The sequence below is a fragment of the Vicia villosa genome, linkage group LG4, assembly GCF_029867415.1.
Source record: "Vicia villosa cultivar HV-30 ecotype Madison, WI linkage group LG4, Vvil1.0, whole genome shotgun sequence".
NCBI classification, from domain to species: domain Eukaryota; kingdom Viridiplantae; phylum Streptophyta; class Magnoliopsida; order Fabales; family Fabaceae; genus Vicia; species Vicia villosa.
In genome coordinates this window covers 52,645,692-52,658,014 of record NC_081183.1, presented here as the reverse complement: position 1 = coordinate 52,658,014, position 12,323 = coordinate 52,645,692, and the positions used below count along the sequence as shown (strand labels likewise).

Below are 12,323 nucleotides of genomic sequence, written 5' to 3'. Positions count from 1 at the left end.
CTAAAACACACATCGGGTGTTTGCGGAATTCATAGAAGTTACATTTAAAATAGAAAATATTTCTTAACTCATCTATCTCTTTAATCTACAATATGAAATAAATAAGAAATAACGTCTAAAGAAAATAATAAAATCGTATTATGTTTATAAAAAAAATATTGATTGTGTCATATGAAGGTTCTTGGGATTCTCTTCGATATATTATGATATATTATTGTGACTAGTTATTATTTTAAAATTTATTAATTAAAATTTAAATATATTTAATTAATGGTTATCAAATAATTAACATGATAATAATTATAATGGTGTTTGTACATAAAAATAAAATAATAATAATAAATAATAATGGTGGTTTAACCTAAGAATGAGAGAAAAGAGAGAGGAAGAGCAGGTTGGGCCATAGAACCAGCTTCGGCACTAGTTGCCGAACCTCAAAACCCTCTTCGACACAAAGTACACACCAATCCCTCCTTCTCTCTCTGTCTTCCAAACTCACTTTTTCTCTTGCCATGGACGACGATGATGAATTCGGAGATTTATACACCGATGTTCTCCTACCTTTTGCCACCGATTCGCCTCCCCCTTCTCACACTTCACCTGCTCCTCCCTCCATCGATCTCAACCAGATCCCCCGCGCCGCCTCCCACTCTATCAACGATGCACCCGATCAATTAGATCCTCCTGACCACCGTCTAACCGCCCCAACACAAGATGAGCCGGAACCGGAACCGGAGCCGCCTCTTAAGAAAGAAGAGGAATCCGCCGACGGTGTTAGGGTTCTTCTTGAACCTCCGGATATGTCTTCCATGGATTCGAAACCAGCGTCTGCTGATGTTATTGCTGATGTTATTGTTGAAGGTAATAATAATAATAATCCGATGGATCAAAATCAAGACGATGAGGTTAAATTCGACATCGAAGATGAAGATGGCGGAGGCTCAGAGCCGGTTATTCCAGGGTTATCCGGCGGGGAAGGTTTGGAAGAAGGTGGAGGTTACGATGGAGGCGGTGGGAATGAGGATTGGGACAGTGACAGTGATGATGATTTGCAGATAGTGTTGAATGATGACAATCACATGGCCATGGAAAATGTTGGAGTAATGGAAGGTGACGGCGAAGATGAAGACGGTGGGCTAGTGATTGTAGCTGGTGAAACCAATCAGGGTTTGGAGGAGCAAGAATGGGGGGAGAATGCCAATGTTCCGACTGATGGCGAGAGGAAGGATGTGGCTGAACCAGGCAAGGTAGTCCCGGGTCCTGGTGGTGTCCCTGTTGTCCCCAAAATTGGCTATGGCAGTCAACCTCATGGGTATCATCCGTTTCATTCTCAGTTTAAGGTTGGTTTCTAGAAGTGTCGTTTCTATAGTTTATGGTAATCTTTTAATAGTTTGAGTATGAATGAATTGTGTTGATTTGAAGTGTATATTCTTGGCTTTGTAACTGTTAGACATTTTAAATCGAAACTTTATGATTTAAATATCTGGCTTTATATTTTTCCAGCGGGATTATGTATGTGATAGAGTTAGTAGTCCCTGGTTGTTAGTAATCACCTGGTTGCTCTCTGCATTTTGTAGTTTTTGTGAAGACACTTAAAGTGTATGTTTCAGATTGTTTTGTTCGCAAACAGAAATCACGAACCCCATTACACTGTACAATTTTTTCCAAAACAAAACATCTTGTTTCTGAAAGAATCGAATTCACTTGTTCACAATTCTATAATGTTTTATGTACCTTATTGGAGGGAGGAGGGATAGGTGCACGACAAAGTTGATTCTAGAACTAATGTCTGCAGGATTTCTTTCTCTCCGACTGTGCTATCTGTTTGGCGAGTCGTTCTCACTCGTACATCCATCTCGATAGTTCATCATGTTATGAATTACTAATTGCCTACTATCAGTGGCAACCGTTATATTTAAACCCAATAAAAGTTAATTCCACTTGAAGGTTTTTTACCTCTTCAACTACGTTATGATTCTATTCATATAAAGCATTTTTGCATTTTAAACAAAACGTGACTTTTATGCTCATCTATTCCGTGTATCAATAAAATAGATAAGATAACCTTATTTTGGCTGAATGCTATGCTTTCCATAAATCAGAAATTACATAATTTTGTGAGTAAAGTCTAGGGAGGCTAACCCATTCAAGAGGCTGGTGAGTACCACAAGCCTCAGCAAGGGCTTACAGTGATGTTCAAAAATTGCCAAGCTCGGGGGATTGCTGACAGAGTCTATTGAACCCGCCTTTCAATAGAAGTGATTGCTGACAGTTTCTATTGAACCTGCCTTTCAATAGAAGTGGTTTGACTCTGCCTTGAGGGAGTTTTTTCTACTTTTCAGTTTTATGGGATCAATTTTGATCTTACGCAACTAATTTAAATGAAGAGAAAGGAAAAGTTTTATGTTCTAAAGACAATTGAAACTATCATATGATGAAGATCTCAATTCTATGATAGTCAGTGAAGCCTCGACGATACTCCAAAATTACTTAAGTATCGGTGTCCGACACATTTCCAACACTGATACTTGTCCGATATGTACCGGAGAAGTATTGCATTTTTCTTTAAAAATTATCTGATACGTTTGTGCGTGCTACGTCCAAAGATAACTGATATGGACGCAACATACACATATTTTTAATATTTACTTTTCTATTTTTTCTTAAAAAATAATTAAAAAAAGAAAAACACATAAAAGGAATGAGGAGTCAAGAGATGAGGAGTCATAATAGAATAGAAAGCTATGTTGCTTCTTGATGATGAGAATGGGGGAGAGGAGACTGACATGATTAGAGTTAACTGTTAAGTATTAAAAGTTGAATAATGTTTTTCTGTTTTGATATTACTAATATGTTCTTTTTGGATAGTACTAATGAAGTTTTTGTTATATTCTAATTAGTGCAGAAAAGGTGTATTTTGTCATTTGTTTTGATCATTTATAGTAATTGAATCTTTATTTATTATTTTTAGTTGCGTTTCTATTTTGTGCATTTATATATATATTTTTTGTTTTAAATTTAATTTTTTATTAAAGTATCTTGGCCGTATCATATCTTGAATTTTTAAATTTTCCTGTATATCCGTATCTGTACCATATCAATTACCTGGGCTTCATAGCTGATAGTTCTTTGCATGCACTGCATATATAAATATAAGGTTATTATGACTTTCTGAAATGGAAAAGATCTGATTATTTTTTTTTTTATTGTTGTCTAGTATATTAGGCCGGGTGCAACAACAGTACCTGGAGTTACGGGTGCTGCTCAAGGTGGAGGGCCTCCTGGTCAAATTCGTCCGCTTGCTAACATGATTGGTCGTGGTAGAGGAGATTGGAGACCACCTGGAATAAAAGGGACTATCGGTATGCAAAAAGGTTTCCATGCAGGTCCTGGACTACCTAGTTGGGGAAACAATGTTGCAGGGCGGGGTTTTGGTGGTGGATTGGAATTCACCCTTCCTTCTCACAAGTAATATTTAATTGTGAAGCTATATCTTTTGTTCTCTGAATTTTTATTAGGACACTAGGTTCCAAGTGACTGTTATTTGCTGTTAATGTCTGTTCGAACTAGCTTATTCTTGGGAAGTAGTAGTTTCTTTGGCAGCTTCCTAAGCAAGCTTCTGAAAAAAAAGCTGTTTTTCATAACTGTTAATATTCAAAAACATTTTTTTCCAAAATGGTAGAGTTGCTATGCTGTTTGTTGTTTCAAATCCTAAAAGTATGATTAATGAATAGAAAGAGGTTAGCTCCTGTATGTTTGTTTGTTTTACGTGGATCTTGGTAAGCATCAAAGGGGAAGAGCCAAGCCACTAAAATACTCCAATTAACATCCCATACTACTCGATGTGGGACTTTGGCACCCCATAATACCCAAGTTCCTATTCCTATTATAGCACCGCCCCTTAGAGCTAACATCCTGATTGCTGCATTCTGTGATGCTTTGCTCAACTTTTCTGATTAGCCCCTCTATAGTAACCTCTTCTGAGATCCTGGCAACTAGCTCTAATCCCAATTCAATAAGTATCTAAACTAAGCGCCCTTAAGGAACCCTCATTTAAATGCTAGCTATCAAAGGAAATAAAATAACGTTGATGCTAGTGGTATAGCTTACAACTCCTTCCTATAAGATATTAATTATTGGTTTATTATTACTTCCTAATGATATGACTATGCACGTTTTTTTTTTGTTGATTCATCGCCCTGATCGTTTACAAATTAAACTGCACTCGTATATTTTACTAATGCAGCCACGCTTTTGCTTTTGCCTGATATTTTTTCTAACAAATATCTTACTGATTAATGAACAGTAATCTTTAGTATTTGAATCTTGCATTACATCCACAATTCTATTCGTTAGAGTTTTGCTACAAAGGCTCATTTCTGTTGTTGTGCAGGATAGTATCATTTCCATTGTTTGAAAATTGAATGTCTCTGTTGATGTATAACTAAATCTAAGTCATGTCATCTGGTTGATACTTATATAATCATCATTTGTTTTCAGAACTATATTTGACGTCGATATTGAGAGTTTTGAAGAGAAACCATGGAAATATCCGAATGTTGATGTATCTGATTTTTTCAACTTTGGTTTGAATGATGAGACCTGGAAAGATTATTGTAAACAGCTGGTAAAATTATTAAACAAATTTCAATATTCTCCACAAATTTAGTGTAGACTGAGAAAACCGTTGTATGTGACTTTTTAGGAGCAACTACGCCTGGAGTCTACAATGCAAAGCAAGATCCGTGTTTACGAGAGTGGTCGAACAGAGCATGTAGAAGATCTATTTTCATTTTAAAATTTGATCTGTATTATACTGAGGTGTTTTGTTGAATGTTCTTTTTATAATTAAATTAACCATCTACTTGATTTCACTTCAGGATTATGATCCAGATTTGCCCCCTGAATTAGCTGCAGCTACTGGTTTACACGACGGTTCTGTTGAAAATGCAAATTCTTTAAAATCCGATGTGGGACAAAGTGATGGTATGAAAGGTTCTGGACGCATGCGACTGCCAATGGTATGCATTTGTTGAAATACTTTGCATTTTCCATAAAATTATCTGTTTGCTTCTTGGCCTGTGTCAACATTATACTGTAACATGTTTGTGGTAGATATTGTTTTTATCTAATTCTGTCTCCATACTCAAATCAATTTATTTCCTACCAGCCAACTGGTAGGGCGATACAGGTGGAAGGTGGCTATGGTGAACGTCTTCCTTCCATTGATACCCGCCCTCCTCGAATGCGTGATTCAGATGCAATCATTGAGGTATTTGATGATTTTTTTCACATCAGGCTTATGGGATCATGGGATAAACCTTTTTATGGTAGATCCTGCTTTTGCAGTGTGTAAATGACAATTTTTTGTCAACAGATTATCTTGCAGGGTACTGAAGATGACGAGTCCTCTGTCGGAATAGATGTCCAAGATCAATCAGAGGATGGAGAACCCCAGAGAGAGAGTTTTAGAGAAGACCATGTAGATGGAAATGAAATTCCAAGTTTAGATCCTGAGTACTCTGATGGTATTGCACAGGATTATAACAGACAAAAGAAAGAGCTTGCAGGAAGAACAATGCCATTTGTGAATTCTGTTTCTTCTAATGTACCTAATGAAGATGAAGATTTGTTCGTCTCACAGGACAAGCCAATCGAATACTCTGGTTCAAGGGGCCAAAATCCTAGGTCTTATGGTGGCAATTTCAGTTCTCATGAGGAAAGGTATCAGATAGTCTATATTTTCCCTAAAAGAGGAATTTTACCCTCTATCTGTATGCTTTTGTTTTCATCTCTGCGGTGCTTTACTGTTCTATAATTTTCGTGTAATTAGATAGTTATTGTGAAATCAGCAAATGCAGAAAGTCAAATCCTTAGAAATATATCCAACTGTGGGTCTTTGCAACAATTAAAGTTTGTATTTCCATGTAACTTAAACTAACTGATATTTAAATATATGTATTAACCAATTCATTCATGTTAGGTTGTTGCGGTTGGAAGTAATTTTCTAAACCAGCACAGCTTGATTATGGACAATAAGCTATGATGATGTGCCTGAATTAATTTTCCATGTCATCGAACAGTCAAATGAGTTAGAGATACTAAATTTAAGCTTAATTTATATCATAATGAAATGTAAACATAAAAGATTTTAACAATTTATAACCAGTGAGAAGTCAACAATGTATAAGCAAGCTGTTTTTCTTGAATCAAATTTATATCAAAGATAAAAGAATTGTTAGTTACTCAGATACATTTTTTATGCATAGGAAATTCCTCAGGCGTACTCTTGTGCTGATTTTTTTTCTTCCAAATGTTCATTTTTTCGTCAAAGTTATTTAATTGCATTTTCATTCATCCTTTTTTGTTAATCATCTACAATTTATGATTAGCCTCTTTGCTTTTGTATTTGCAGGAAAACACAAAAAAGAGTGCGTAGTCAATCTCCTATTAGTCATTCTCGAAAACTGGATACAGATAACAATAAAAAAGAAGATTCAGTTGAGAGCATGGAAGACAAAGATAGCACACTTTTGCCATCTCCTGTAATTGAGGATGTAAAGGAGTCCAGTTTGGAGATCAAAGATACTGAACTTGAGGATATTGGGACCGCTGATGGAAGTCCCAGATTGGGTAAGGAAGAGACTGATTTAAGTACAGAAGACAAAGTAGATGTCCCCAAGGATGGGATAGAAAAGAAACATAATTTGACAACTCAAGTTAAGCAACCTTTGCCTGATGAAAGTGATGACTGGGAGGACTTGAAAGCTGCCAGAAGCAGTGACAACAGCAAAGCAAGATCAGCAAGTAGCAGAGATAACCAGAAGCGGCGCGAAGGTCTCGAGGAAGAAGTAGTTCAGGATCCTCGATCAACACATCTAGCTAACATCAGACAACACACAGATGACAATGAGCAGAGTTTTTATAGAAAAGAGTATGATGGAAAGCACGACCCGGAAAGAAATCGCATGGTACTTAGAGGTAAAGAGGGATCATACCCTCACAAGGACCGGCATCGTAACTCAGCCCATCAAATGCATACAAATACTGACGGATTTGATCGGCAAAAAGATAGGGACAGTTCTGACATGGATTGGGCAAGGAGAGATGATGATGTCTATAGCAGAAAAGTTAGAACCAATGAACCTAGAAAGAGGGATAGGGCTAAGGTTCGAGAAAACGAGAGAAGTGACAAAGAAGATAGCTTTTATTCTAAAAAACAGTTTGATAATGGTAGCTACAGGATTCCTTATGAAAAAGATGTTGGGTCAAGGGAATCAAGACACAAGGAAAGAGATGAAGGCATGAGGGTTAGGTATGAAGCTGCTGAGGATTACCATATCAAGAGGAGGAAGGATGAGGAATATCTTAGGAGGGAACATATTGACAGAGAAGAAATCCCACATGGCTACCGAGAAAATGCTAGTCGGCGCAGGCGAGAAAGAGATGAAGTACTGGATCAACGTAAGAGAGACGACCTACAAAGAACTAGAGATTACCCTGATGATCAATACATAACTAGGCAGAAAGATGATGCCTGGCTATTGAGGGAGAGGGGTGATAGGCAAAGAGATAGGGAGGAGTGGCATCGTTTGAAACAGTCTCATGATGGACCCCTACTCAAGCGTGAAAGAGAAGAAGGGCGGAGTTCTGGAAGAAGTGTACGAGGAGCTGAAGAAAAAGCATGGGTTGGCCATGTTAGTGCTAAAGATGAACACCAATCTAGAGAAGCAGTGCGACACAGTGACCAACTGAAGAGAAGGGATCGAATTCAGGAAGAAAGTTCACATCTTAAGGGGCGAGATGATACTTATTCCCGTGTGAATCAATTTACTGCTGATGAAAGACGATCTAGGCAGGAGAGGTCAAGTAGCCGTAGTGATCGTGTTACTAATAATTCAGATAGCCAAAGACTTCACGAGAGGAAACATAAAGAGGGCTCAAGGAAAAGCAAAGAGCGTGATATTAGTGACCTTAATAATTTAGGACTGTCCAAGAAAAGTCTAGAAAATCCAAATGGTCCATCCAATGAGAAGGTATGCATTACAGTAGCATGTAAAATCTGAAACTCTATCTGGAGAGTTAAATACTTACATGAAAATAAGCATTATCCTTGTGTGCATCCTAGAATCAATCTTGAAGGTTGGGAGTTATGGTGAGCTGGCAATTTAGTTCCTGGTAATATTTGAATTGTTGGTTCAGGCCACATTGTGTATGGCAAGGCCGGCTTGATTGCGATTAACTAACAAGCTTTTGAATTGCAATTAGTCCTGTTCACCTAACTTCTTAGGAAGAGTCAGTAATTAGAATATGTGCCCTTTTGAGGCATAGTTTTGTTCTATTAGGTTCACCAAATTTTAAGACTCACCATGTTCAAAGTAGGTGGATGGTTTTGAAACAAAATGTGCGATGAGGATAAATCCAACATTGTTAATAAGAATTTTTAAGATACTGCATTATGGGAGTCATTCTTAAGTATATTATTCACTAAAAATATTTGGTATTCTTTTGTTTTAGTTGTCGATTGCCTAACACAACCCTCACTTTTCTCCATACTTTGGATTATGGGATATATCATTCATGTGATTGGAAGACACCTTGTAATTATGGTAATGTGTTTTTTTTTGGGTCTCAACATAATCTGGTTATAAATAAGCTTGTGGACCTCTTGCTTATCATTTTGGTATTGTTTGCCGGATCTGAACAAAAGAGGATTGTGTAGAGCAACTGGCATAAAACTGTCAAATTTTGACATTTAATAATGATTCAGTTGTCTTGATTCAAGATTGTTACTTTCCTGTAATGCACTTGGGAGATGTCATCAAAATGATCCTGTTCTTTATTGATATATTGAAAATATAATCATTTTATAAGAATCTAATTATATAATTTGATCCATGTAGCTTCATCTGATTGGATACTGCCTAGATTATTTTTCTTGCCTGCAATTGGACCCAAGAATCATTAGTTTCCCTGGTGTTCTATTGTGCTTGACTGATGTGTGAATATTTCTAGCAGGGTACTGTTAGGATATAGAATAAAGGGTAACTTGAGTAGTTAAGTGTTGCTAGAAGAGTTAGTTGGTTAGAGGAATATTTGAGAAGTTAGAGAATACAAGGTGAGAGATCACTATTCAGTTTTGTAAACATTGTCAATGATAGTAGAGTTCTTTCTGTTAAAAGTAAAAACCAATTAACCTTGTATTCTCTTATTTATACGAATATTCCCCTAACTTATTAACTTTTCTTAACAACTCTTTACCACTTTAACTACTCCAAGTACCCTTTATTCTATGTCATAACAAGATATTGAAACTTTGTGCACGAGTATTTTTTGTTTTGGTTTTTAAACTAGTTGGTTTTATCATTGACAAGTAAGCTTGTAACTGTATCACATTCAAGATTTTGTCCTGCTTGCAATTTTGCAAACTCTTGCTGATGTTAGATAGTAATTGTAGATATATGATATTGTTTTCTATAATAGCTAGTTTCTATTGTGAAGGGCTCCAAAGAATTTGGTGATCAAGAACGTGCTGGGCATGACATTCAAGGGCATCGCCTATCCAGGAAACACCAGGACGGCATTTCCTCTGATGATGAACAGCAAGATTCTTACAGAGGACGTTCTAAACTGGAGCGCTGGACAAGCCATAAGGAAAGAGATTTCAGTATCAACAAGTCATCTACTTCCTTGAAGTTCAAAGACATTGACAAGGATAACAATGGTGGGTCTTCTGAAGTTGGGAAACCTATGGATGAGTCTGCTAAAACAGTCGATGGTGATAACCAACAACTCTTGATGGCTGAAGCAAGGGATTCTGTAGACATGGAAAGCAGGGATGGTGATTCCAAGGAATCTGGGGATCGGAATCTGGACACAGTTGAGAGGCTGAAGAAACGGAGTGAGCGGTTCAAGCTCCCAATGCCAAGTGAAAAAGAAGCCCAGGTTATCAAGAAGCTAGAGAGTGAACCTCTGCCTTCTACCAAAACTGAAAATCCAGTGGAGTCAGAGGTCAAACAAGAGCGACCTGCCAGAAAAAGGAGATGGATCAGTAACTAAATGAAATCTGGTGCCCTAGTTTAATGACGAAAAATCTGATATTCTAGCCTTGGGAAAATTCCAATTTGCCAGATGCTTTAAAAATCTAGAACTAGAATCCTCCTTGCAAGCCAGCCATTTTATGTTGAAAATGGCATCTGTAGGGTTTGAGATATTTTGTGCTTTAATTATGTCATACTGTAACTACACTGCCTATAAATTTATTGTACAATGTATATACACGTAAAATGTAAAACATTAACTGGTTATTACAGGTGACACATATTTTGGGTGTCAAAATGTAGCTCTTACCTGGATGATATGGGTTATGAGCAGCAGCAACGCCACCAAGGCTAGAAACCATTGTCATGGTAATGGTTTTGCTGGTTGTGAGACTTTGAGCCTGATTGATACTGTCACCATCCTCAAGTTCTCTGTAAACAAGAAACATCTTGAAGGGCGATGATCCAAAGAAATGCGGCTTGTTCCCACTTGAGTGTTAATTTTGATGGAATTACAGATTCCATAGCTTAGTTTTCTTTGTTGTAGATTACAAGCAAGTACTGATTACTCATTTTCTATATCTTTTCTATTTTTGACTTATGCGGGAATCATGAAACTGAAGTTATGAGCCTTTGTTGTATCTAGATATCAAATGACATGTAGCGAGGTTAGGAATTACTAAAGTAATAAATGAAGTTTGAGGCATAATTTTTTTATTACCCTTCTTTTTTCTATCATCATTTTGTCTAGATATTACCGTTAACTAAGGTAAATTTTAAACTTAAATAGTGAAATGTACTGTATTTTAAACATCCGACAGGGATTTAGCTTTCTAAAAAAATATTGTCTTAAGTTGATTTCGGTTGAAGATTTTGAAAAAAAATACAAATAACTAGTTTTTAAAGTTAAAAAAAATTTTATGTTTTCAAAAAAATTACTTGGGTAATTAGGTTTGGGCACTACACATAGGAGTCACCCCATGGCGTTTAAGTGGTAAGTTGTATGAGTATGCGCCACCCCATGGTGCCAACATGTAAGTCCATTTAGGGTTGCCATGTGAGGTGGCGTCTATGTCCATTTTATTAATTAATTAATTTTTTATACAAAATTAAATATTTAATAAATAATTAAAAATACAGAAATATATATTAATGATAACACATGCATTATAATTTTTTTTAAAAATATAAATATTCTAATGATGATCGTCATCGTAACGGCCGTCAGTTTCACACCCAAGCGCTACCCATAACACATGCATTCTAATGATGCATTAACAGAGAAGAAGAAAATAACTATGGTAGAGAAAGTCCATAAATCCATCTTATTGAGCCTTGGTGATAAGGTTCTTCGACATGTTTTTAAAGAGACGACGGCGACAAGTTTGTTGTCTAAACTCGAAAGCTTGTACATGACTAAATCGTTGGTCAATCGCCTCTACCTGAAGCAAGTTCTGTATTCATTCAAGATGAGTGAAGAGAAAGTCTTGGCTGAGCAGTTGGATATGTTCAACAAGATGATTCTTGATCTTGAAAATATCGATGTCAAGATCGATGATGAAGATCAAGCCCTGTTGTTGTTATGTGCTTTCCCAAATCATATGCTCACTTTAAAGAAACTCTATTTTATAGAAGATAGTATCCGACCTTTGAAGAAGTTCAATCAACCTTGCATTATAAGGATTTGAACAAACGAAAGGAGCACAAGCCATCTTCGACTAGTGAAGGACTGTTTGTTAACGAGAAATTCACAAAGAGAGATGACAAGTTTGACAAGAAGAAGGGTAAAAGTCAACAAAAGTTTAATAGTGGTGATGCATCTGGTATTCGATGTTATCAATGTTAGAAGAAGGGTCATACGAGAAAAGTGTGTCCTGAACGCGTGAAAGATCATGAAGGTAAGGATAATCGCAACAGAGCCATTGTTCAAGATAATTTTGACTCATATGATGTTCTTGTGGTTTCCAACAGTGACTCGAGTAAGGAGTGGATTATGGATTCATGTTGCACTTGGCACATGAATCCAAACAAAGACTTGTTTGAGGAACTGTGTTATCAAAATGGTAGATCTGTATTGCTGAGAAACAACAAAGCATGCAAGATTGCAGGTGTTGGATCTGTGAGATTCAAGCTCCACGATGAGTCAATAATGTTGTTGACTAAAGTCAGGTATGTTCCTGATTTGAAGAGAAAGTTGATTTCTCTTGGTGAATTCGACAAGAAAGGATATGTTTTCCAAGGAGAGAAAAATATCCTAAGAGTCACGAAGGGGTCGAAGGAAGT

At 36.7% G+C, this 12,323-nt stretch overlaps 1 protein-coding gene across 2 annotated transcripts; it reads left to right on the top strand.

Annotated features, from left to right (window-relative positions):
- Window positions 1-358: 358 nt before the first annotated feature.
- LOC131594808 (FIP1[V]-like protein) lies at window positions 359-10,757 on the top strand. 2 transcript variants are annotated; one of them, XM_058867012.1, is made up of 9 exons: window positions 359-1,340; window positions 3,218-3,468; window positions 4,501-4,627; window positions 4,706-4,774; window positions 4,881-5,021; window positions 5,171-5,272; window positions 5,378-5,724; window positions 6,416-8,036; window positions 8,518-9,458. In XM_058867012.1, the coding sequence occupies exons 1-9, from the start codon at window positions 513-515 to the stop codon at window positions 8,530-8,532; spliced, it is 3,501 nt and encodes a 1,166-aa protein (XP_058722995.1). In that variant the 5' UTR covers window positions 359-512; the 3' UTR covers window positions 8,533-9,458. The 2 variants fall into 2 exon arrangements, with proteins under 2 accessions (XP_058722995.1, XP_058722994.1); XM_058867011.1 differs by lacking the exon at window positions 8,518-9,458 and adding an exon at window positions 9,502-10,757 and having other exon boundaries at window positions 360-1,340.
- The last annotated feature ends 1,566 nt before the right edge of the window (window positions 10,758-12,323 follow it).